Source organism: Hoplias malabaricus, chromosome 6 (genome assembly GCF_029633855.1).
Source record: "Hoplias malabaricus isolate fHopMal1 chromosome 6, fHopMal1.hap1, whole genome shotgun sequence".
NCBI classification, from domain to species: domain Eukaryota; kingdom Metazoa; phylum Chordata; class Actinopteri; order Characiformes; family Erythrinidae; genus Hoplias; species Hoplias malabaricus.
Window position 1 is genome coordinate 17,765,142 of NC_089805.1, and position 27,067 is coordinate 17,792,208.

At 38.1% G+C, this 27,067-nt stretch overlaps 1 protein-coding gene across 1 annotated transcript; it reads left to right on the forward strand.

Annotated features, from left to right (window-relative positions):
- The first annotated feature begins 827 nt into the window (after nt 1-827).
- snx27a (sorting nexin 27a) lies at nt 828-27,067 on the forward strand. The gene is made up of 13 exons (XM_066674897.1): nt 828-1,372; nt 7,308-7,539; nt 9,481-9,673; nt 9,896-9,960; nt 10,200-10,304; nt 10,947-11,025; nt 17,632-17,795; nt 19,957-20,046; nt 21,104-21,253; nt 21,375-21,503; nt 22,613-22,672; nt 22,771-22,819; nt 23,881-27,067. The coding sequence occupies exons 1-13, from the start codon at nt 1,107-1,109 to the stop codon at nt 23,946-23,948; spliced, it is 1,650 nt and encodes a 549-aa protein (XP_066530994.1). The 5' UTR covers nt 828-1,106; the 3' UTR covers nt 23,949-27,067.

Genomic DNA, 27,067 nt, shown 5'->3' on the forward strand with positions numbered 1-27,067 from the left:
TTTCTAGTTCCCTCACTCACTTACTAACTGATGTCTAAGAAAAATGTTCCACAAGGGTCTCTAGTCAGCGCTCCACATCAGTGTCGACTGTGTACTTGCTGTAAAGAAACAGGTATCCTAAATTTTATACTAGGTCCTTATTTCTACCACCGTATCTTTAAACCTGAATTTCATATTGAACATCAAACCACATTGACTTATTATATTTGTATACTTTTTAAATGTTTATATCTTAACAATTTTATTTGGCAGTAATTGCACCAAAATGGGCATTATTTATCACATACATTTTGGGATTAACCCACAAGGGTGCACTTTTATTTTGCATAAATGTCCTGTTTTCTTGTTATTAGAGTGGAAAGCTTTTACATAAGACAATAACTCATGGAACTGGCTTCTAGCTCACTCAGACCTTTTCCGTTTGAACCTAATTTGAAAAGGTCTGGCACATTTCCACAAACATAAATTGATTCTGATCTGACCCAGCTGTAAACAGTGAATAACCACAACTCTGTCCTGATTCTATTATGGCACTGGATCAGCCACAGTAATAACCGAGTAACCCTGCTCGCTGATGACTTATCCTTGGTTCCCTGAACAGCACCAAGGTGCCAGCAATCCTGAATGGAACCAGTTCAAGAACCAGAGTTCTTTCCACAGTAGAAAAGGGCTATCACACTTACTCACTCACGTTTAACAAATATGCACCACTGGGGGGCGCTACTCGGTGCTTTGCATCAGCGTCATAGTAGTTAAATTGAAATTGGTTGAGACTGAGGACAAATTCAGAAATGCTTTCAGTCAGTCTAAGTATTATGATTGGTCCTTATTTCTAACACCATATATGTTAGCCTGGATTTCATACTGAACATTAAAGCACACTGAAAAAATATTATTTACATCTCAACACCTTTATTTGGCAGCAAACTCTTTGAGAAACAGAGGTAGTTAGGTTTGTGTTTAGCACAATTTCCTCTGGTAACAGTAGCTGACTGTTCTTCTCGAGGAGGGTCTCGTGACTCCCGCGTTGCGAGGAGCGACAGCGCCGCTCGCGCGTCTATCTGCGCTTGTTGTTTTCCAGAGTGAGCGAGCTCCATTGGACGAACATGGCGGACTCGGGGGGAGACGAGGCTCGCGCCGCAGCTCCGGCGTCTTCCCTCCCGATCACAACAGCGGCGGGACCGCGCATCGTCCGTATCGTGAAATCCGAGTCCGGCTACGGCTTCAACGTCCGCGGCCAGGTCAGCGAAGGTGGACAGCTGCGGAGCATCAACGGGGAGCTGTACGCGCCGCTACAGCACGTCAGTGCTGTGTTACCGGGCGGAGCGGCCGACCGCGCGGGGATATCGAAAGGAGACCGCATTCTCGAGGTGTACGTTTGTTTTTTCTTGTTACTCCAACAGCCGGCTACGGCCTCCCAGCGCTAATAACCCTGAACGCTAAACACGGACTAGTTGTCTGTGCGAGAAAACCGTTAGCTTGCTGGCTAGCCGGGAGTGGCTCAATTCGCACATTACGCTGCGTATATAGTGTATCAAAACGAGTGCGCTACCCGTAGTTGTGCGTTTGTAGTGTAGTATACTAGTTTGTGGTTTAAGACGCTCCCACGGCTCTGGCGACTGCTGTTTCTTAAGACGCTTTAACGTTTTAGTCACCTTCTAGACTTTTACCTTTCTAGGACTCGGCTTTTTGTCAGCTAAGACGAAAAAACGATGATAACGTCAACGTAATGTACCGTTAGCTAGCTTGGAATGTAGCCGCAGCTACCCTCAAGATAAGTTAGCATACCCTTTAGTGACCCTTATATCACATAACGTTAAAAATGTGTGTTGTACATAATTACGCAGCATGGGGTTATAGCAGGGCAAATTTTACAGCCGTATCTCCTATAGATTTTTACACATTTGATGGCCCTGGTTCTATATTAATAACTTCTTGACACATCTCATATGTTAAAAAATCAAGGTAAACGGTTAAGACTAATAAGTGAGGCTTTGCTTGGACCGCAACTTACATTTGTGGTTTACCTACAAGCCAGTGTCGGCTTTAGATGTTGTCTAGATATTTGCTATCTACTGTGCTGTGCAACATAAATCAGACCGATTTTTTATTAAAATTTCCAACCATTTAAATCCCATTCCATTAAACCTCTGAAATTTAATAAAAATTTAAATTCAAAAGAGGCTTAGATGAAACTCTAAACTTTCGCTTTCTTTCAGTATGCACAGGTCTATGAATGATATTAACCCCTCTCTGTCTGCAGCATGAAAGCCCCACACCACAAGTTGACAGGATCAGTTCTTTAGGTTTACTACATAAGAAAACCTATCTGTCTGAATTAACCTGTTTTGACATTTGAGCACTGTAATTTCAAATGCTAAGCTGTTTTCTAGCATGTAAAAATACAAGAATACATGTTAACAAGGTAAAAAAAAAACTTTTTTTTTAGCAAATATTTAAATACCCTTTACTGTATGTAGCCTATTTATTTAATTACTAGCTAAATATAATGTGTGTATTATTTATTATTTATTCTACACCCTTCAACTTTATTGTAACTTCTGTTCCTTTTAGGAGTTTTTTTTAATATACACTCCCACTTATACCACATTTCACACAGATATCCTGCTGTGAAAATGTTAGAATGTCTAAAGAAATACCTTTGAACAGATTTGAAGCCATGAATTAAGAAATTAAAGAATTGTGTTAAAGACATGTCTATAGCCTTAGGTGTCTTGACACTTACAAACTCAAGATGTACAATTTAAATGCTTTAATGTATATCTTAAAGATTTGTGTCAAGAATTTTAAATGGTATGTTCATAATAAATTCTTAAACCAATATCAAATCTAAAGCTAAAGTGATCAGTCTTTTTATTATAATTTTTAACAGTAGGTGGATTACACATGCTTTCAGAAACTTTTTTGTTTTGTAAAACAGTTGAAAGATGAACAGGGTGGCACGGTGGTGCAGCAGGGTCCGAGTCCCGCTCCGGGTGACTGTCTGTGAGGAGTTTGTGTGTTTTCCTTGTGTCCGCGTGGGTTCCCTCCGGGTGCTCCAGTTTCCTCTCACGGTCCAAAAACGTACGTTGGTAGGTGGATTGGTGACTCAAAAATGTCCGTATATGTGAGTGTGTTGCCTTATCAAGGACTGGTGCCCCCTCCAGGTTCTATTCCTGCTTTATGCCCAATGATTCCAGGTAGGCTCTGGACCCATCATGACCCTGAACTGGATAAGTGGTTACAGATAATGAATGAATGAAAGATGAACACAACTGTTTCTTTTATTTCTGATCTGAATTATTAGATACAAAGCAGGATGCTCCCTGGGCTGATTGATGGAATGTCATTGAGAAACTCTCGGGCCAGTCGATCACTTACACTTGTGTAAGTGCTGCCAGAGCAGATGAGACTTCATGGGAATTTGTGTTTGTTACACATATCATGGGCTTACTCATTTATCATCTCTGAGTTTGTGTTTGTTGGTGTGTGCAGCCTAAATAAGGAAGGGACTAGACAGAGCCATGCATAGTTAGTATACATATTAAAATAAGTTATGACCTCAGGATTTAATTTAAAATTAAAAGAAGAAAGAGAGAGTGCGTCTGTTGTTTTGCTGATCAGCAGTAAATTTTGCCCTCTGCTGAGCTCAGCTGTTTAACAACTGATGTTTGTGAAGGTATTTGCTTTTACCTGCATAATAACATGGCTGATTTGTGCATGTTAGGCTGCTTGGTAGGTCACATCTCTTGTGGGTTGTTATACAAGAATAAAACTCTGAACATGGCTTACTGGGCAGTACCACAGACAGTAGTAGACCATACAAACTTGAACAAAATTTCAGTCTGCTGTATCTTGGAGCCCTTTCTAAACAGGACCCTATTTCAGGAAAAGGCAGCTTTATACTGTGGAGGAACCATCCGATCTCCTCCCTTCCTATGACTATAGTTGGAATCCCGAGGTCCGCCTGTGACTCTGATGTACTGCACACTATTATTAGAACACCTGGTGTTTATTACCAGGAACTTACTTTTATGTTTTGTAATGGATTTTCTCCAGTAGTGTTGTGTAGCTCAACAGATATCATGCATTACAATTTTATATTTTGAATTTGTGCTAAAGTAGTTTTAGCTAAACATGGCTTTGCTGACTGACAGTTTTTAGTTCTCAGTTTACACACTTCTTAAAATACAAAAAAAAAAATCCATGAAAATAATCAGTGTAAATTGTACCATTTTTAATTTCTGAATTTAAAAAGTGTTATACTGCTGTCCAATCATTCTGCATCAATGAAGATTAGAAAATGGAAAAATGTTTTTTTTTTCAGACCCATTTATATGTTTTTAACTAGCTTTTTGGGGTGATGGACTACATCAACATTCAGGGGAAAGAGGGAGCTGAAGTATGCCACAAGACATACATTTTTCATAGCTAATCCACCTATCAACATGTGACTGTGGGAGGAAACTGGAGCAAACCCACTAAGACACAGAGAACACAGTTACTTTCTCTGGTGCAGGTTGGTTTGAACACAACCTTATGGTGTTGTTTTCTATTTTTTCAATTTCAGGAACTGAAAATACACAATGGTGAACATTGCATAGACATTAAACATTATTGGATATTAGAAACTGTTGTAACCCTGGGTGTGAATTTACCTACAATTGGTTTGTTGTTATTGGTTTCTGTCCAAATCCTTGTTTTTCTTAGTTTTAATTAGATATCTTAATGTTTTTATGTTTGTTTATTTTATTTATTTATTTATTTTTTTTGTGTGTGTGTTTTTTTTTTTTTTGGTCTGGTGTGTTATATTACAGAATATACTCATGCTGAAGATTAGGTGTGGATGCATTTTGTGACAGATTTTGTCCAGCCCTGGTGTTTTGTGCCAATAGTTCAAACTGTTAGATTACCCCAGAAACTCATTTGTAACTCGAGTTGTAACTTTGTAGCACTTTGGGTATGCATTTACTTGCACACAGTTCCATATACAGCAAAATAAAGTCAATATAACCCACATATGGAGTGGAAATGAAGCAATATTCATGTAAGTTCATGCTTTTCAACATTTGTAGGTCTCTCACTGTCTAAAATCCTTTAAAACCCAAAATGTAATTTCTCTGCTGTGAGCAGAGAGAGAGAGAAATCTAGCATACCGGACAGAGACCTTTCGTTTATTTATTTATTTATTTAACACATTTTTAGACACTGAGGCTTCTCAACAGACTGGAGAGCTGGCAAATTGTGAGGAAACATCCTCAGAATTGTATATAAAATATAATTGTTTGACTACATTTCCCATTCTAATATTAATTTAAACCTGCTTTAGTTATAAAGAACTTTCAATGTAAAATTAAGTGGTATAACATTGATTATACATTTTATATATATATATATATATATATATATATATATAATTGTGCTCTGTTTTTGCTTCAGACTTCTTTTTCTTGTCTAGGCAAATGAGGCAGCCTTTTTGTGACTCTCCATCTAGAGGCTTCTTGCTGTCAGCCTTTCATGTGATTTTTTTTTTTTCTCTCTTGCATAACCATGTGCAGTCCGAATGGTGCTGTAATATAGCCTTGATTGTGTCCATAAAAGCTTGTGTATAAGTCATGAGGAAGGTTTTGAGTCATGCTATATTCCTGATCCATTTTAAATGGCTTTCTTGTATATTTAAATTTTGTTATTTATCAAAATTGACAGGATTTATTCCTAATCTAATCAAGGTTTATAATAATCAGTATTTTATAAGTTTTACAGTATACGGTAAAGGTGTCTATAGTCATAAAGTCTGGTATTTTACTGTCATGATAAGCCTTGGTCATGTGTTTTCTTATATGATTGTCCTGTTGATCTTGTCGGCATTCAACAGTATCTCTCCAGAGCTGTTCTCTTCCTCATACACTCTCACTGTTCCGTTTCAAATGTAACCTCTCACTTTCGCTGTCTCTCTGTAATGAATTAGTAATTGTGGAAAGTGGATGGCAGATGGCATGTGCTCCTCTGCGTTGACCTACACCTTTTTTGTGTGTGTGTGTGTGTGCTGGGGTAAACCCTTTTACACAAAAGTAATTTACAGTTATAAATAATCACACAAATACATTGGACACCTTATAATAATGACCTATGACTTGTTGATAATCAGTGCCTTTTTTATATTTTTTAAAATACAAAATATTTAATATGCAATAATATTGGTCAATGTTACTGCCTGTTTCACTGATAGCCCTTTAATATTGGTACTGATATTGATCATAAAATTTGTCTAGCCCTATAGAGCTGCATATTCACTGCATATTCAGCTTCTTTATTTAAAATTGTTAGATGTGTTTTATTTAATACGTATTGCTGTTTTCTTTAGGTGTATCATCAGAATTGTTACTTAATGTTCTTATACACTGTGCAAAGACAAGTAAGGAATATATTCTACTTAACGGTCGCATTCTTCACATAAATGACATCAGAATGCTATAGGGCACCCTCAAGCAAACAAGTGAATCACGATGAATGGACCTAAACATGCATAAAATTATGTTTTTAGACTTATTCTGGAACTTCCTTACATTCTTAAATTTTTTGATAGTAGAAAGACATTACTTTAAAATAATGACATTACCTTAAAATAATGTTTTCTTTATCATTCAGGTTTAATACTGCTGTGTGCTGATTGGTTGGGAAACATATGAGTGTATTGTAAGCTATTTAATATTGAGTGTGTTTTTCTATAGTTAAACACTTAAAGGCACTTCATGCAGTTTCAGCCCAATGCATGTTTTGTAAAATACAGCATATGTTTCCTCAAAGTTCGGTAGATTTCTGGCCGGCACAGCAGACAAACGTCTGGTGTTCATACCCAGTCATGCAAAATCTGTAGCAAATAAAGTGTCTTGGACCAAGAAATACAGCACAATACTAAGCTTTTGTTGGAGCGCAGTAGGGAAGGGTGCATTAACCTTACTGCCAAGTTCAAACGTCAACAATTGTTTTGCCAGAAAATTATACAGCACCTTTTAAGTATTTAAAAACTATGACTTTTTAATTAGCGTAAATAAAGCTGGTAACTGCTTCCTGCTGGTGATTAGCAGGAACTTAAATTTAAAGCTTAATAAGGAGACGTATACTACTATTATAGTGTATAATAAACGTGATATGTAGAAATTGTGTGGAAGACCATTTGTAGTGTATGCTCTGAGCGGATCATCTGGATAAGGGACTAGATGTAAGACGATTGCTTCTAATATCTCTTTTTTTTCTTCTCTACCTTTGTCACCACCTTCTTCTTTTTCATCTCCTACGTCTTCTAGTAATGGAGTGAGTGTAGAAGGTGCTACTCATAAGCAGGTGGTGGATCTGATCCGGGCGGGAGAGAAGGAACTGGTGCTGGCTGTGCTTTCTGTTCCTCCACAAGAAGTAGATGGTCTTGACCCTGGAGAGGATGGCTCTGCTGCACCCAACTATGACTATAGTGACAAACAGGCAGTGCCCATCTCCATCCCCACCTACAAACACGTGGAGCAGCACGGAGAAAGATTTGTGGTAAGTTCCAGTGCTATAAATTACAGCAAATATTTTAAGATATCTTTGTAGAATTTTGGTTGCAAAGCACTTCACAAAAAAGGCTTGAACCTTAATCACATAATTATTCACTCACACACTCACATACATACATATCAGAACTGCTCTACAAGGGGTTAACATTCAGTGTTTTGCATTAAAAACAGTTTGCTTTTTTTTTTTTTTTTTTAAACACACAGCTGTATATTTTATATACCCTTGAGAGTTTACAGATAACTAAGTTAGTTGTTTAATATCTTTAACTGCACTTTATTCAATTACATGTAAATTAATTGGATGAATTGTGTAGTCAGTTAACATTAGAATAAGAGATTAGGGGAAGAATAAAGATTGTACATCATCTGTTAGCCATATTGGCATTTGTGTCCTAGAATTTAAAGGTAATTAAATTTAAAGGTTAAAAGTATTAACATGCTAGTCTCCAAACATTTCTCTGCTATTGTAACAGAATATGCGAGAGCTATTCATATACATGCTTAGTTGTTTTATTGTATTTTTTAGCATGTAAATGATCACAAGTACAAGTCACTTGTCTCATTCTTTTCACCCTGTTTACAGGGTAAATAATTTGATCACACTGCTCTTGTGCTCTAAGAGTGTAACAGTTTCTTAGAGGACATTTTAAAGTGACTATAGTGAGCCTAAATTGTTTCTGTTTTGGCTTAAATTTAAATGAAGTAGCTGAATCACAAATGTCTACCTACACCCTATGTAGTGCACAGTTTATGTCACAAAATAAGGGTTACTACACTCAAATAGTGTATTTATGGCAGCTTATCAAACAATTTACATTCAGCTATAATATTCAAATGAACTGAAGTGCACTGTGTAGGGAGTATGGTGTTATTTGGGACAGAGCCAAATCCACTGACTGACAGAGTTCAGTGGAAAAAGGCCATATTCTTTCCATATGTTTAATGAAATATTAAACTGTATATTTGTTGTGGTTGTTTGAAAGAACTCAAATACCCCCTTTTAAAACTTAAGCAGTTGTTCTTGATAATGTAGGGCTATAATGACAATTGTAGCTCCTGTGGTTTCAGATTGTTTTCCAACTGTATCTTTCACAAAATATTGTAAAAGGATTCAGGGAATCCTGTGAATCTCTGATCTAGTAAGAAAAAAAAAAAGATAGAAACCACTGTTGAATGGGTGACCTTCAGGCTCTCAGATGACATTGCCTGAATATCCCTCATGATAGTGTGATTCATATAGCCGCATGGGTGTACTTCAGAAGCCTGTTGTCACTGAACACACTCTGCCACTGTATTGGAAAGCTGAAGCTCTTTTTCACAAGGGTTCTTTCAATTCCTGTGTATGTATTTACTGATTGATTGATTGACATCTGCTATAATATGATGCAACATCAAAGCCAGAGCTTTCAGGAATGTGAAGGGATATTATTTTCTGACATTTCAGACAAGTTCCCCAACTGGATGTTTATCGCAGTTAGATTCAATTCAATGTGTCATTGATCTACAGTACTATGCCCATTTCACACATGCACCATAATCCGGTGTATACCAGGAGGAGTTGTATGCATGAACTGGACCACCCCCAACATTCGTTCCAGATTTTACCCAGACTTTATTAAAGACTCTGGATGAGGTCAGAGTCACGTGCTGCACAGGAGTTGCTCCACACAAGCACATGTTTCATTTTCCTTATTATTATGAGAGTGCGCCTGATGCAGAGAATCTCCCGCTGTGCGCTAAATGTGAGAACGACCACTCTGGGACATCTCTGGACCCAGACACTCTGGAATTTCTCTAGAAATTCTCCAGAGTTCATATGTTAAAGAGGCATTATTGTCATTTGAGACTCAAGACTGAAATCTATGGTAATTTTTGGATTTTGTTCCATCTTTTATTTTATTATAGTTCACTCATTCCTTCCTTTCAGGTGTATAACATCTACATGTCCGGCAGACAGTTGTGCTCAAAGCGCTACCGGGAGTTTGCCATCCTGCACCAGAACCTAAAGAGAGAGTTTGCAACCTACTCTTTCCCCAAGCTGCCTGGGAAGTGGCCCTTCTCCCTGTCAGAGCAACAGCTGGACGCCCGCAGGAGAGGTCTGGAGGAATACCTGGAGAGAGGTGAGACAGAGAGAGGGATAGAAACCGAGAGGGATAGTGGTTGAATAGAAACTAAATAAAAGGGACAGTAGCATGAATTAGTGAAGAATAAGAAGTACATATCTTCTTTTCTAATTAGGAAATGCAGCAGTGGAGGAAGGAAATTATTAGTGTTTAGAGATTCATGTGTGGTAACACTGTGGAAACTTTTTTTATGACCTGAACTCTGATTTTTCTTCCTAGTGTGCTCAGTGAGGGTCATCGGGGAGAGTGACATTATGCAGGAGTTCCTGTCTGAGTCAGATGAGGTAGCGTGTGTGTGTGTGTGTGTGTGTGTGTGTGTGTGTGTGTGTGTGTGTGTGTGTGTGTGTGTGTGTGTGTGTGTGTGTGTGTGTGTGTGTGTGTGTGTGTGTGTGTGTGTGTGTGTGTGTGTGTGTGTGTGTGTGTGTGTGTGTGTGTGTGTGTGTGTGTGTGTGTGTGTGTGTTGCCTCTTTTATATTATTAATCTCAATTACTCAACAAAACTGGGGTAATGCCTGTGTTTCAGAATTATAATGGTGTAACTGATGTGGAGTTGCGAATAGCACTGCCTGATAAGACCACGATATCGGTTAGAGTGCGTAAGAACAGCACCACTGACCAAGTTTACCAGGTACACTTTCTGCTGTATTTCTGTTCATTGTATATTCTGTTTAAATCACTAAGTTTTTGGTTTAGCATCATCACATAACACCATCATCGTCGATCTTAAAGTGCCAGCATCATACAACACGGAATTATTTTCCTCACTGTTCTGAAATATGAGTTTGAGATTGCAAATGGGCACTGTTAAAATTTGTAGGGCACATGATCCACTTCTGAGTATTTACAGTTCTTATAAAAACATTCTTCAGCATAAACTGCCCTTTGTGAAATAATTGTACTTTGTGGCGTCATGAAAACAATACATTTGCATATATTTGCTTGTTAAGCCTACAGCTGTTTAACTCAAACCATTCCTGCTAATACCCATACAGGGCAGCCAATGAAAATATTAAATGACAACAGACAGTAATTGTCATACAATATATTAGTACTAAAGACAGAATAACAAACAACAACCTATTAATTCTATAGGATAAAGAAAGGTTCTAAATGGTAAATTAAATATGAATTTTCAGGGGTTAAATAACAAGAATAACATAGGATTTTTTCCTTTAAATTATTTGTCAGAGACCTAAATATTTGGAAATTGCTCTAACAGGCTCATTAATTAGCAGCTACATTTTAAGATATATTATTTTTTTCATTGCAGGCTCTCGTGATGAAAGTTGGCATGGACAGTATTATGGCAAGTTACTTTGCCCTCTTTGAAGTGATCAACCACACCTTTGGTAAGATAACCAGCTTTCTCTCTTTCATATACATTATCCAAATGGCCATCATTTTCCTAAACTTTAATTTTACAGATTTTTAAAAGATACATACAATCTCTCAACACCATTCAAGGACTAGCAGATCACCAAATCTGTCCTGCTTAGATATACAGTGCTTATACCTTAAACCAGATGTCTTCTAAATCTGTATTTTTGAAGGGTGAAATATATGCTCTTGCAGATTAAAGACTGAGAGTATGTCTATAAAAATTGCAAGTACGTCTTCTGAAACCAATCAAAGCTGTAATACAGTCAGTGCACGGACAGAGTAAATGTTATATTACTTAATAGTACATTTAGTTTTGTGGCTTTTATGTTCCTTTCTGTAAATACACTTTCCTGTTTTTTGTTTGGGTGCTAATTTAACGTTTTAATTGGAAATTAAAACATTTATTTTGAATTATGTAAAATACTGTATAAATATTTAGAACTGTAACAATGAATACATTTATGATTATAAAGAAAACAAACATAAAGTTCCAAAAATGTTGGAGATAATATAATAGACAAATTTAAGATAAAAGTGTCATCAGTTCATGTTAATAAAAACTGAAGCAAATGGTGAAGATCTTCTGAATTTTATATAAAAAAAAATTTCATTACAGTCCTGAACTATACATTTAAATAGTTTTAAAATAACCAGGGTATGTGTCTTGAGTCCCAAATACTTTTTAACTTTGGGAGGTTGTCATCACACACTTGAACCTCTGTTGGTTTTTTTTAACTCCTGGTTTAATCCAAAAACTCCTCCATCCTGTGACCTTGATGAATGAGAGGGGCTTATGAAAGGCCATGAGGCAAGTCTGACCTATTTATCTTAAAACTGGAGCAAACAGAGCCAAAGTATATGCAGCAGTTTGGTTTAAGGCATTGAAAATTATGTTAACATTTAGAAACAAAGCTCAGAAAAGAATACCTGGTTCAGAATGTCCTACTTTCAGCATATCCTAGTGTGTACATGTGCAGATTGTAGAGGAATGTTGTCAGTATGAAATGTAGTTAGGTCCTTTGGGCAACAGCAAAACAGAACAGGAGTATATAAAGATAAATGGGTGAGGTTTAGGCTATGTGTACCAACATCAGTAATTCTCGTGTGTAAACTGAAGGAGCAGGAATGTGTTGAGTTAAATTATTAATGCATTAAAATGCTGAACATTTATAGAAGATATAAATAAATGTATATTCCACCTTATGAGCCTATATTAAACTTTAATAATCCAGTTCTTTAGATTCCTAATCCTGAACCTAACTGGCACAGAAAGTTTAGCCATACAGAATAAGTTCCTAAATTGATGCATTGTAATACAAATTGATTCTCAGTAATATTGAAGTGATTTAGACTGAAGTTAGTTGGTTAAGCAGGAAATCTGATTTCATGAAAATTGCTATTTTAGGCTAGTACAGACATACGAATAGAGCAATAGTACTCAAGAAGCATGGATTTGTTAATTTATTATCATTATTATATATTTTTTTCCAACCGAGTACAAGTATGTGTATTTTTGTACTTGGCGATAAAGACACTTACTTAGAATTAAGCAGTCAGGAGCACACCACCAATAATTCTGAGATCAATAAAGTATCTGCGAAAGTTTCTCCGCTTGTGTTCTGACAGAGAGTCAGCATGCCAGAGAAAATACACCCCAAACACAGAATGAACAGGAGACTATAACATACTTAATACATACACACAAGCATTTGAATTAAACATATTATAGTCTTGTTTACGCTCTCTCGTTCATACGGTCTCCTGCGTTCATTTACCGTAATAGCATGAGTATACGTGCCTGATAGTGTGTAGCTGGCTGTATAAAAATGAAGGTTTATTGAGCTCTGTTACCCAAAGTTTATCATCGTTATCATCCAAAACTTAACTATGAAAAAAATCGAGATCATTTTATGGCCCAGCACTAGTAAGAGTTTCTGTCATTTTCATAGACCTAGGGTTGTGTGCAGACATTTTATCGCGTCTAGCTAGCATTTGCTGCAGTGTTTGTGGATGCTCATTAGCGCAGCATTGTGCACTAGGCACAAGGTATTGGATGTGGGTATCGCGATCTCATTTGCGATTGAGTATTGGTATTCATGCATCTATAATTATTATTATTGTTGTTGTAAGTGTTTAGTACAATCAAGTTCAAGACGTTTATTGTCATTTCAGCAGTATACAGTGTTTACAGTACACAGTGAAACGAAATAGCGTTCCTCCAGGACCAAGGTGCTACATAAATCAATACACAACAATAAAGTGCAACTAGTGCAAAGCTAGTGCAAACATAAAACAGTGCACACACATTAAAGTGCAAAGACATAGAACATAAATCAATACACAACAATAAAGTGCAACTAGTGCAAAGCTAGTGCAACATAAAACAGTGCATACACATTAAAGTGCAAATACAAAAAATACAAAACAATATCCATACAGTACAATACAATTAAAATACAAGACACTGTAATTTAAAGTGTATTTATGCTGTAAACGGTAACTGGATGTAACCATGATGTAAACAGGATATGTGTAAACACTCATTTTCAGTCCAATAGACCAGTGTTTGTGTGTGTGAAGAAGAGTGTGTGTGTGTGTGCACTTCTTCAGTCCAGTCTCAGTCTCTAGATGTTCAGGAGTCTGATAGCATGTGGGCAGAAGCTGTTACGGAGTCTGGATGTGAGGGCTCGAATGATTCGATACCTTTTTCCAGACGGCAGTAGGTTGAAGAGTGTGTGTGATCTCCCACAATGCTGAGTGCTTTGCGGGTGCAGCTAGTGGTGTAGATGTCTGTGATGGTGGGAAGAGACACACCGATAATCTTCTCAGCTGTCCTCACGATCCACTGGAGGGACTTGCGATCTGCCACAGTGCAGTTCCCAAACCAGACAGTGATGCAGCTGGTCATGATGCTCTCGATGACTCCTCTGTAAAAAGTGGTGAGGATAGGAGGTGGGAGATGAACCTTCTTCAGCCTTCGCAGAAAGTAGAGGTGTTGCTGGGCTTTCTTTCTGGTGTTACTGGTGTTAATGGACCAGGTGAGATCATCCGCTAGGTGAACACCAAGGAATTTGGTATTCTTGACAATCTCCACAGCAGAGTTGTCGATGTTCAGCGGCGAGTGCTCACCCCTTGTTTTTCTATAACCATCTCTTTGGTTTTGTCCACGTTCAGAGACAGGTTGTTGACTTCACACCAGTCAGTTAGCCGCTGCACCTCCTCTCTGTATGCTGACTCGTCGTTCTTACTGATGAGACCCATCACAGTCGTGTCATCAGCGAACTTGATGATATGATTTGAGCTGTGCATTGCTGCACAGTCATGGGTCACTGTTTATACCGTGTAAGTGTTTTTAATGCCATGGGTGACCAAATATGATAAAACAATAAATATAATCCATTCTCTTCTAATTACCATTAAAATCATTGCCGATTACCATGGTTTGAAGAACTCATATTCAGCATATACCAAAGCAAGCAACATTCTCCCAAATGTAGGAGCACTGGAGCAGCATATAATGTTGGTTTGTTTTGTGTCAGGGGAAGCTTAAGCTTCTGAAGACTCAGTGAAAAGTAAGCTAACTATGAGCTAACATAGCTGCTGCTGATGCATTTTTAAACACATGCCATTTCGCATGGCTGTAATATGCATATGTATTCATTTCTAGCTATTCTACCCAGAATTCAAAACTTGCCACCATTATATCTGTGATTGTTTTGGCCACTTTCATTGTGATAATTCATTTTCTTACCGTTTTATGTCCAGAATATAGACTTAATGACCTTTTAAATGATGTTTTTGTGTGCTGATTTTTATAATCTTTACAAACTGCATCTGTAAATTAGGTTATCATAAATCATGATAGCTGGCTCCCCAACAGTTGGCTCCCACTATTGCCACATTTTGTCATTTGCTCTAGATAAGAACATTTGCTAAATAAGTAAATGTAAATCTTAAACCATATGCCCATTTTAACTAAGAATACATTTTCTAACTAGTTGATAAAAAATACCATCTTATTCTTTTGAGAAAATAAAAGTATCTAGAGGCTATATCCTGAGTAAATTGTTCATGTAGCATACGAAAATGACAGAGGGGACGAGACAGGTCCAGATGAAGCCTTGGTCCTGCTGGGTTTTATTACAAAACAATGTAATCAAATTACAATTATTTGGGCTCTGTTATTTTGCACTGCCCTTCAATGAATTACATTATGCATACAGTCCCAGTGGTTTCACACTGTATGCAAAAGTGGTAAGAATTTTGCTGTACAAAACCCTTCTGTTCTGTCTTGAATCATTCATTACATTTGTCGTACTCAGACTCAGCTTTCATCTCATGATTCAGCATAGGCATCTGGAAAAGTTCAAATCTTTCACTTGTCTCTGCCAGAGGTATAACCTGATTCAGCCTAAAATGATGCCTCAAGTGCAGTTTAGCTTTAAATAATATCCTGGAACCCTTGATTAATGCTTAGCTGGTGTAAACACACATAGAGATGCATTCCAGGTGCATCTAGCACCTGGCAAGTTCAGTAGCTAGCTGTGGATCTGTCCACACCCTTGTTCTATTTTGACTAGCATATTCAATACCTGTGATGTTTTCCAGGTCATTCCAGCACATGTGCCTGTTTGTGCCATTTATGGTTTACCGTCAGACTCCTTCAAGTAAAGCTGGCAGAAGCTGCATTCCTGCTGACTCGAGTCATTTATGTGATGTGGAACTGGTCCCGCAACACTTTATAACACTGGGATAAAGATGACAAGGGAGTTGGGTTAAAGGTGGTTGTTAACCTAGGCCTTTACTGTCTCCACTTGGACACAGGACTGGTTTCCCAGACAGGGATTAAGCCTAGTCCTGGACTATATCCTCCTTTCAGTGGAAGATCACAAAATTAAAAATGCTCTGTAGTCCAAGGCAAGGATTAATCCTTGTCTGGGAATCCATCCCTTTGTGTCTAGAACTTAAATGGTAATGAAGCTGTTATTACAGCTGTTTTTTTTTTTTCTTAATTTAGAGACGGTTTAAATGTAGCCAAGCATAAATATAAAAAAAGGATATAATAATAATATTTAGTATCGAGTAACACAGTAATTTCAACTACTTTCCTGTACCATTTACTGTAGAGATCAAAGAATAACTGCTTGTACAACATTGTACAGCTTGTACAACATTTTCCTAAAATGAATGGAAGGAATGCAGTCAAATGTTACTTTACAATTTAAATGATTTGGCCTCACAACGCGCACACACACACACACTTAACAATCCATGCTGCAAATAATTTTGCACACAATAGGCCAGTGAACAACTCCACCCTGATTGAAATGCTTCAACAGTAGGTTGTTCAGATGAAGGCTGAAGAAATGACCCTTTCAGCATTCTCAGGAGAAGCTGGTTGGTCTAGTATCGTGATTAGTAGAATACTGAAACATTACAATGACACTGATTCATTCAAATCCAAAGAAAAGCTGGTTGTCCCTGTAAAAAAAAAAAAAGTGAGAGAACAGGATGATACAGAGACACTCGATAAGGAATTGTTTAAACACTAGCTGGAATTGTTCACCAATTCAGCATTGAACAGACAAGGATCTGTGTTGGCATCCTGGGTTTCGCAGCCTGAGAGATTTCAGACTGAAAGCACATTATACAAGCTTTAACCATCAGAAACTTCATTTGTAAGCTTCTGTGTTATCAGTTATTGTTCCTATAAAGGTGTGTGTATGTGTGTGTGTGTGTGTGTGTGTATATATATATATATATATATATATATATATATATATATATATATATATGAGAATTAGGCTTTAAGAATGTGTTTTTCTACGAACAGTTATGTTAGCGTGCTGATTTCCGTCCCCTTGTTTACCCCCCCCCCTCCCCCCACCCTGTTTTTAAAGGTTTATGTGGGGTTGTATCCGCATTACTTCCTGCAAAGAAACACATTGTTGTAGAATGGTGCCATGACAATGAACAACTTTGTTGAAAACATGCCCAACTAAAAAAAGTTCAAAAATGAGGATCAACTATAAACTAGTATTTACAACATAGTAGTCAGTTACATTACTGAATGTAGACATATCATCCTTCTCCTAAATCTTGAACCTGACTGTTACTGTAGCTGAAACACAGAAGCACTTATACTCAGGGTCCATTTGTAAAGTATGAAAATGAAGTGTGGTGTATCTGTGGTTTCCTGCATCAGCTGGAGGGAAAATGCATGTGCAGCGACATTTAGTAGTGCACTTGTAGAGCTGTTTCTTTTGATATCACACAGAGTAACACCATGAAATTATTATGCAATCTTTTTAGGATTTTCAGCTCATTATCTGTAAAGTGCTTGTTATCATAGGGTTCTGCATGAGTCATGACTTTAGAACATCATGTAAAATATTGTTTTTTGATATTTTTGAGATTCTGTTTTATATATTTTCCAGTCATCATCGCTGTGAAGAGGTTAAAAGGCACTTAAATTGTAGAGACATGAAAACATGCTGAGCCTTCTGTTATATGGATTTTGTCACCCTGTGTTTAATGTAATTACTGATTTCCCCGTTTCATTCTGTCTTTTTCAGTTCGTAAGTTGGCCCCCAATGAGTTTCCTCACAAGCTGTATGTACAGAACTACACTTCTGCAGTGCCTGGGACCTGCCTGGCATTGCGCAAGTGGCTCTTCAGCACTCAGGAGCATGATCTGCTCCGGGATAATCCCTTGGCTCTGCACTACTGCTTCCACCAGGTCAGTTTCACTTATGTCAGTTTAGACTCTGCTTGACACCCCGTTGAGTTAAGGACACTGGCACTAGGTCTCAGATCGGGTCAGAGTTCATTCAGCACTGTCTATAACAACTTATAGTTGCTGTTCTTGTATTATAAAGTCTTATGCTATGTGACATATAGACAATCATTCCAGTCAATCATTAAAAAAAATTGCTCTGGATGCAAGCCAATGGATCTTGTGGCCATAATGAAAAGAAATTGACCGGAAACATATTTGTTATGTACAGATTACATTTTACAACAAGCATACATGTGCTGGTCATACAATTAGAAAAAAAAATGAAAAAGTATATTTATGTCATTACTTCAATTCAAAAGGTGAAACTTGTATATTATTTATTCATTACACACAGACTAATATATTTCAAGTGTTTATTTCTTTTAATTTAATGATTATAACTGACAACTAATGAAAACCCCAAATTAAGTAGCTTAGAAAATTTGAATATTGTGAAAAGGTTCATCATTGAAGACACCTGGTGCCACGCTCTAATCGGCTAATTAACTCAAAACACCTGCAAATGCCTTTAAATGGTCTCTCAGTCTAGTTCTGTAGGCTAAACAATCATGGAGACTTGACAGTTGTCCAAAAGATGACCATTCACACCTTACACAAGCAGGGCAAGGCACAACAGGTCATTGTAAAGAGGCTGGCTGTTCACAGAGCTCTGTGTCCAAGCTCATTAATAGAGAGGTGAAGGGAAGGAAAAGATGTGGTAGAAAAAAGAAAAAAGATTCACAAAGACTGGACTGAAGCTGGAGTCAGTGCTTTGAGAACCACCAAGTTCTCGAAGCACTCTTGAACAAGAGACTGTCAGAAGCGTCTCGCTTCCAAAAAGGACTGGACTGCTGCTGAGTGGTCCAGAGTTATGTTCTCTGATGAAAGTAAATTTTGGATTTCCTTTGGAAATCAAGGTCCCAGAGTCTGGAGGAAGAGATGAGAGGCACAGAATCCATGTTGCTTGAGGTCTAGTGTAAAGTTTCCACAATCAGTGATGGTTTGGGGTGCCATGTCATCTGCTGGTGTGGGGTTGACTGTGTTTTCTGAGCTCCAAGGTCAATGCAGCCGTCTACCAGGAAGTTTTAGAGCACTTCATGCTTCCTGCTGCTGACTTACTTTATGGAGTTGCAGATTTCATTTTCCAACAGGACTTGGCACCTGCACACAGTGCCACGGCTACCAGTACCTGGTTTAAGGAGCATGGTATCTCTGTTCTTAATTGGCCAGCAAACTCGCCTGACCTTAACCCCATTGAAAAACTATGGGGTATTGTCAAGAGGAAGATGCAATACGCAACAATGCAGAAGAGATGAAGGCCACTATTAGAGCAACCTGGGCTCTCATAACACCTGAGCAGTGCCACAGACTGATCGACTCCATGCCACGCCACATTGCTGCAGTAATTCAGGCAAAAGGAGCCCCAACTAAGTATTGAGTGCTGTACATGCTCATACTTTTCATGTTCATACTTTTCAGCTGGCCAGCATTTCTAAAAATCCTTTTTTGTATTGGTCTTAACTTTCTGAGACACTGAATTTGGGGTTTTCATTAGTTGCGAGTTATAATCAAATTAAAAGAAATAAACGCTTGAAATATATCATTCTGTGTGTAATGAATGAGTATAATATACAAGTTTCACTTTTTGAATGGAATTACTGAAATAAGTCAACTTTTTCATGATATTCTAATTTTATGATCAGCACCTGTACATGTGCAGAAGTGTTTGGCTGCCCCTGCAGAAAAAAGAAAAGATAAAAATTAATGCAACATGCTTGTTTTAGCAGTTGAGTTTTCATTGTTCAGGGAAAAACAAGGTTTTGACCGTTGTTGGCAGGAATGCTAACATCCTGTTTACCAGATATTCATGGCCTGTATAAATATGCATCCTAGAAAAATCCTTCTTAAATGCTGCATGTGTGAGTGACTCAAAATATGATATTACTGGTATAACTAACTGGGAACTGTCCCAGGTTTTAAGTGTGAAAAGTGCTTTAGAAAGAATTTCATACATGAGTGAGCTAGAATCTTGTGGTTCGGTTGCTTCCCCAGCACTCTAACATAAATCTGCTCCCTTCTCTATCATTCCCTTCTAATCCAGTTTCTCTCCCTCTCTGTCCAGGCTCAGGATGATGTGAAAAAGGGTTTCATCAAAGCTGAGGATAAGTCCTACCAACTTCAGAAACTTGCAGAACAGAGAAAAATGGCCACAGTATGTCTCCACCAGCTCTGTTCCCTCTTCCTCTCCCGCTGCCCCATTATCTTCACTCTCCTAAAAAGACTTCAGTTCTAAGACTCAATTTTGAGTAAAAGTGCAAATAATATATCAGATTCCTGTATTAGGTCCTAACCAGTGTATCAGTTGGCAGATAGTATTATCTGATACTGATGACCATTGGTTTAATTTTTATTAAATAAAGTCCATGGTACTGCGCTTAATTACAAAATTACATTTTTATTTGCAGCATCTCTGCAGTTCAAATTCATTTTCTCCAAGCAGTACAGTAAACCTGATATAAGAAAAAGTGAAATGAGAGAAACGTTTGTTTATAGCTAATGGAAAAGAAATGTAAGAAATTGTGGGCAGCTACACACAGTTACACACTGACAGTCATATATGTGAGTAATTCTGTTTCACCTAAATGACTGGAATGTAAAATTAATATAAAAATATATTAGCCAGTTCTATATCTTCTGGAATTTTCAGCTGCTAAAAGGAATACTAGGCAGTAATTTACCTTAAGATTACAGCTTCAAAATTGTGAAGTTGTGATAATGTGCAATTATTTGTGATTGTACAATGTACAACGAAATTTGTCTTCCGCGTTAAACCCATCTGTGGCAGTGAACACACACACACTAGTGGACTAGGGGCTGTGAGCACACACCCAGAGCTGGGGGCAGCCATCCTGGGGAGCAGTTGTCTTGCTCAAGGGCACTTCAGCTGTGGATGTTCCTGCCAGTCTTGGGGGATTGAACCGGCAACCTTCCGGTACCAAGCCCAGTCTTTTAACCTATATAATATTTTGAGGATGGTAGGAAACCATCCACCCTCACTCCCCTTCTCCACCTTCATTACAAGACAGTGCTATAAAAGTGAATTACACTCTGCAACTGTAGGGGACAACCAGGAGCTAAAATACCAAATCGTACCTTGTGTTCCTTTAAACTCAGTATTGGCCACACAAAAAGTATTCAAAAAATAAATAGATAAATTAAGAAATGTTAAAACTTTGAATGTCATACCTTTTATTTTCTCTCTTCCTCAGTACCTGAGCCTGCTGCGGACATGTGAGGGCTATAATGAAGTCACATTCCCACATTGCGCATGTGATTCACGCAGGAAAGGTCACGTGATTGCCGCCATCAGCATCCACCACTTCAAACTTCATGCTTGCACTGAGGATGGCACATTGGAGGTCCGTGTGTCTAGGCACTTCTGGAAGTTATAGTTAAACTTTCACCTATTTTGAGGCTTCAGTTGCTAAATCACAATATTATTTTTGTTGTATTTTGTGTAACATTCTTGCAATTTCGCAGAATCAGGTTATAGCGTTTGAATGGTCTGAGATGCAAAGGTGGGACACTGACGAGGAAGGCATGGCTTTCTGCTTTGAGTATGCACGAGGAGAGAAAAAACCTCGTTGGGTCAAAATCTTCACTCCATATGTGAGTATAACATATATATATACATTCATGCACCGATCAGCTATAACAATAACAAAGTAGCAAAGCTGTTTCTCATCCACTCACACCAGTGCAACGCACATTAACACAGCACCACACCAGAATGACTGCACCACTGAGAATCCTCCACTACTCAGATGCGGGTGATAGGGAGCTAACAAAGCATGCAGAACAACAGATGAACTACAGTCTTTTATTGTAGAACTATTAATCTGTATGATCTGTGGAGCTGAGGTATTATTGTTAATGCTGATTGTGTATAGTACAATTACACTGATTAGCCATAACATTATGACCACTCACTGTCCATTCTGAGTTCTACTGACCTTATAGTCTGGAATTCTAGAACTACTAAGTCCATTTGTTGCTATATTCCCGCTTTCACGCTGCTTTTAAATGGCCACTACAGAGCAGGCATAATATGGCTGGTAGATCATTGTCAGGGCTTCAGTGACACTGCCTGTGTCTGTGTTGTGCGGGTAAGAGTGGTTCAGACACAGCAGTGCTGGTGGAGCTTTAAACACTCTCTCCACTCAATGTCCACTTTGTTAGACACACCAACCTCATTGGTCCACTTTGTCGAGACAGTAGCTCATCTGTTGCTGCACAGTTTGTTTTGTTTGTCCCCTAGTCCTTCATTAGTGGACACAGGATGCTGCCCATGGGATGCTGTTGGGGGGATATTTTTGGTTGGTGAACAGTTTTAAGTCCAGCAGTGATAATTGAAGGCTATAAAAACTCCAGCAGCTCTGCTCTGTCTGATCCACTTGTACCAGCACAACACACACTAACACACCACCAGCACGTCAGTGTCACTGCAGTGCTGAGGATCATGCCTGCCCTGTGGGGGTCCTTTGGCTAAACGTTGCTTCATTGAACTGGATTAAATTAAACATGCTGTTAAATGTGAAGAGTGTATTCTAGGCCTTAGTGAAATGGTAGTACCTAAAAAAATTATTTCTGCATAAATGTCAAATCTAGGAAATCCGTTATGGCCATATCACACACACAAAGCATGAAACTGCTGCAGGTCTGACACTGCAGGAGGTTTTGTCATTCATAAGCCACTAATGACCGTTATTTCCCCTCAGTTTAACTACATGCATGAGTGCTTTGAAAGGATTTTCTGTGAGCTGAAGTGGAGAAAAGAGGTAGGTCTTTGTGTAATACACTCTTAGAATCTTAAAATGTTCTTGCCATTTTTGTTTTGTTTCTCTGACAATTTTTTTGTTTCTCTGAAATGGGAAAGGTGGAAGAGGAAGTTTCAGACAAGGACAACAAGAACTGCAGTAACAATGGTATGTCTTTTACTAGTTTCTAGTGTTCTAGACATTCTACACAAAGTCTTCTTAAGCTGCATTTCTCTAACCCATAACCATTATTTGGTTACACAAACACACACAAACGAAAGGTCACTTGTGGCAAAGGATCAGTTCTGTCACGTGTGCATTTGATTCAGGGTTTAGAGAACAACAACATCTCAAATGAAACTCCCACTTCCTCAGTATGGCAAATAGCATTGCCTTACTTTGCTTTTACATAGACTAATACATAGACTAAAATTTTAATTGTAATAACATTTTATTTAAATGTACTTGGATAATAATTGGTTGGATAATAATTGTTTTGGTACACTGATGTGTAATGAGAAGAATAGAGACTCTGTGCCAGTGTTCCTTTTACTCCAAGACTGTTAAATAATTGGAAACTCCTTGTTTGGACATTTCAACATTATATAGTGCCTACATACATTAATTTGTTCATTATCTGTAATCACTTATCCAGTTCAGGGTTGTGGTGGGTCTGGAGCCTACCAGGAATCACTGGGCAAAAGGTGGGAAAACACTCTGAAGGGGGTGCTAGTCCTTCACAGGGTGACACGAACTCACACATTCACACCTAGGGACACTTTTTAATCACCTACTAACATGTGTTTTTGGACCATGGGAGGAAACTGGAGCACCTGGAGGAAACCCATGCGGACTCAGGGAGAACATACCAAACTCATTATAGATATAGTGCCAACAATTTCTGATCAATATTATTGATTTTACTTTCTCTTTGAGTGAACCATATTTAAGCAAACAATTTTATGTCCAATCCCTTAAAACATAGTCATCATTATTATTAATCCGTTCTAATATATTTATTAGTAAGAAATGTAAAAAACTAAATAAGCAAGCCAGAAAGTTTTGGCATAAATTGTACATAAAAATTGAAATATTGCTTCTTTTTTTTTTTTTAATTGTTCAGTTCTTGAAAATGTTTTCCAAACAGACATTAAACCTAGTCCTGGACTAGGACATATTCAAGTTTAAATTATATTTAAATTACAATTTTTTTTTTCCTTCCCTCCCAGAGTACCTCTCTCCTCTGGAACAACAAAAGGGATGGCGCCACTTAGGGGGCGAGATCGCCACCTCGTAAGAACCCCCCTTTATTTCCTCTGGAGATCAGCATAAACTGAGCTGTACCATCACACTAGAGCAAATCATCCTAATAACCATGTTACCACGGCAACACCCCCGGCGACACCATAATAATTACGTTACTTCGAGGACGTACGGGCTCCTTTCAGCTGCTGGGGGTTCCATAGGCCTGCCACATCACCTTGGCAACTCAGTAAAACCCTTATTACCATGGAGACACTGATTCATGGCTAAGCTAGAGGGTGATTGGCTAATGGACATCGCCCAGAGGGTCTACGCCCATGCCATCCGTAGATACATTCACCTCATCACACGTCTGTAAACGGGGAGAACGCACAGGACAGCCTGAAGGCTCCAGTGCCACTGGGTGTTGAAGCAGGTTCTTGCTCTCTTGGTCACAGCATGAACCACCAGTCGAAGAAGAGGCGTTTCCTCACATTTCGTCGCCATTGCAGTGTTAGTGACCAGCAACTGTTTTCGGATTGGTTGCTGAGGTCACTACATCAACATGAACGATCAGAGCCAGCATGTATGTTTGGGTTTCTGGACTACTTGAGAGAAAGAAATTCTAGGGGTCTAAAGCTGAGGTTGCAAAAATAATAGCTGATTATTAACACTATGATCAGAAGCATTTAAACTCAGAGCTTTGATAACGCTGGACTGGTGCTCGCTGAAGCACTTTAGTGGTTTAGCCCTGTCTTAGCTTTTCTCTTCATTTCAAACACCTTTCTCTGAACAAAGGCCTCTTAATAACATGAATAATTTAACATTGCTGGCAAACAAAACAAAATAACATTCTAAAACTGAGGCTAAATCTGTCCGTAAGGTGCTTTGTGGAAAGGTGCTTGATGATACATTCTCTTGACGCGTGGCGCTAGATTCATTTTGTGAAGTCCATTTGCAATAAGTACAATACAACATCTGATTAAGTGTAGTACTTCTTTTAAGATCAACCTGTGAAGTTAACATGAAGCTTATAAGGAGGGGCATGTGTGTGTGAATGTGAGAGAGATTGAAATTAGAAGAGTGAGCGTGCGCAAAGGTCTCTCCATGCATGGGGTGGTGTAAATTTTGGATTCTGGCAATAAAATTTTAGGATTTATTTGGACAGTTGTTGAGGCAAGTGATTCTCCAACTGTCTACATTTTTCCTTGATCCCAAAAGCCAGGGAAAGGGTGAAAACATCAGTGTAAATTTAAGGACCAGTTTGAGAAAAGTGTTAGAGGGAATCTTCGTTCTTGTAGGTATATGTTCAGGTGCGGTTCTATAGTCTTCCTGAAGGGGGCAGCAGCGCTACATACAAATGAAGAGCTTTCTCCCATAAAGTCTCGTGTCTAACAGAAGAAGGAGAGAACAAATTTTGAGTTTAGATTTGGCTCGTGTTTAGCAGATGAAACTGGAGCAGTCTTCTCACTCTCTTTATCTATGTATGTGTGTATGTGAGAGGCAGAGTGTAAGCCTGAGCTTTAACTGTATTGAGCAGTTAAAGAGAGGGTCTTCCAGAGACTTCAGAGCAATAGCTCCCTGGGGCTCTGTAATTCGCCCTCAGAGCATAGCACTGCATTCTGACTATTACCCGTGTCAGGAGGACGGAGAGTTAGAGGATGAGAGGAATGAAGAATGTTAAAATATACGAGACCCGTTTTATTAACGTTGACTTTCCTGTGCCGTAATGAACCAAAAGCGAATTTAATCTCTTGGAAACGTCAGGTTATTTCAGGTAGTAGATGGGCTTTACCGAATATGTTAGATACAATTTTCTTTCGAGACTCTGTCTTTCTATTTTTCGTTTTTTTTTTCATTCTATTTTTTCATTCTTTTCTCTCTTTCTCTCTCCATCTCTGTTTATCAAAGGGTCAGTGTACAAATTCTCCCAGGTAATTCATCCATCATATTAAAGGGAAAACCCTATGCATCTGAAAGTAGCATTAACAGCTTAATGTTAATGCTGATCTGTTTCCTATAACTGTGTGTGTGTGTGTGTGTGTGTGTGTGGTCAAAGAAGATCCTCCTGTTGCCTTGGCAGCGTAAGATCATACGTGCTTTCCTGTGCTCAGTGTATTTACAAAGCTGACTAACTGCACTAGTATTTACAATGGAGTCAGATTGCTGATGCTAAGAACCTAATGCAGAGGCCCGTTCAAGTTTTTAATATAAATGAAGATTTTTTTTTTGACATCATGAACTCAGTTGTTATTAGTTCATAGACACAGATGTTGTCATTTTAAAAGTGTCAAAAAATAAATAAATAGCGGGTGTGTGCGCTACTGTGTTGTATTGTTAACCAACGCTATGAACACTCTTTGTTTCTGTGGTCAGTGTTTCTTCCTCGTCCAAGACGTCTAAGAATATGAATGTACCGGAATGTATTTGTAAGGCGAGTGTTTTTTTTTGTTTGTTTGTTGGTTGGTTGTTTTTTTTTGTTTGTTTGTTTTTAAATTATTTGTTTGTTTTCTAATTGACTTTTCCCACTCTGAAGGCTATGAAGTAGTTTCAGTCTTGAAGTTGACTTGAAGTACACACCTTTAGAAACCCAATAAGCTGTTATAAACACTCGTAACGAACAAAGCTGTTAATTCTGCTAATTCGTAGCCTTTTTACATTGTGGGGTTTTATTTCTTCACTCCAATCCTTTGGAACATCTGTTCTATGAGGTGAGAGAGAGAGAACACGTTTTTAATGATGAGCAGGTTGAGTCCAAGAAAGCATTTGTCCTTGTTTCACCGTTTACTTGTAAATGTGTTGCTTATGTGTCGTTTTGACAAAGCATTCACTGTAGCCTCTGATGGAAATTGTTGATTTTTATAAATATATATATTCCCTGCTAAATCAAGGGTATTAAACGAAGTCTATTTACAATAGGATGACCTACTGAAATAAGGCTCTTTTAGACTGTGGGATGATGCAAGTGGGAAGAGATTTAATTTATAAGAGGAACGCGAGAAGCAGCAGTGCTTTATTTCATATAGCTTAAAGACATAAATTAACAACCAATATTGGTAAACATAGTTTTATATCTAAACCTTGGATTTCAACTAACCTATGAAATAAAAGCTCAAGTTTGGAAAAATGTCATGTAGAATAAAACATTGTAACATAATATTTTAAATAAAATGA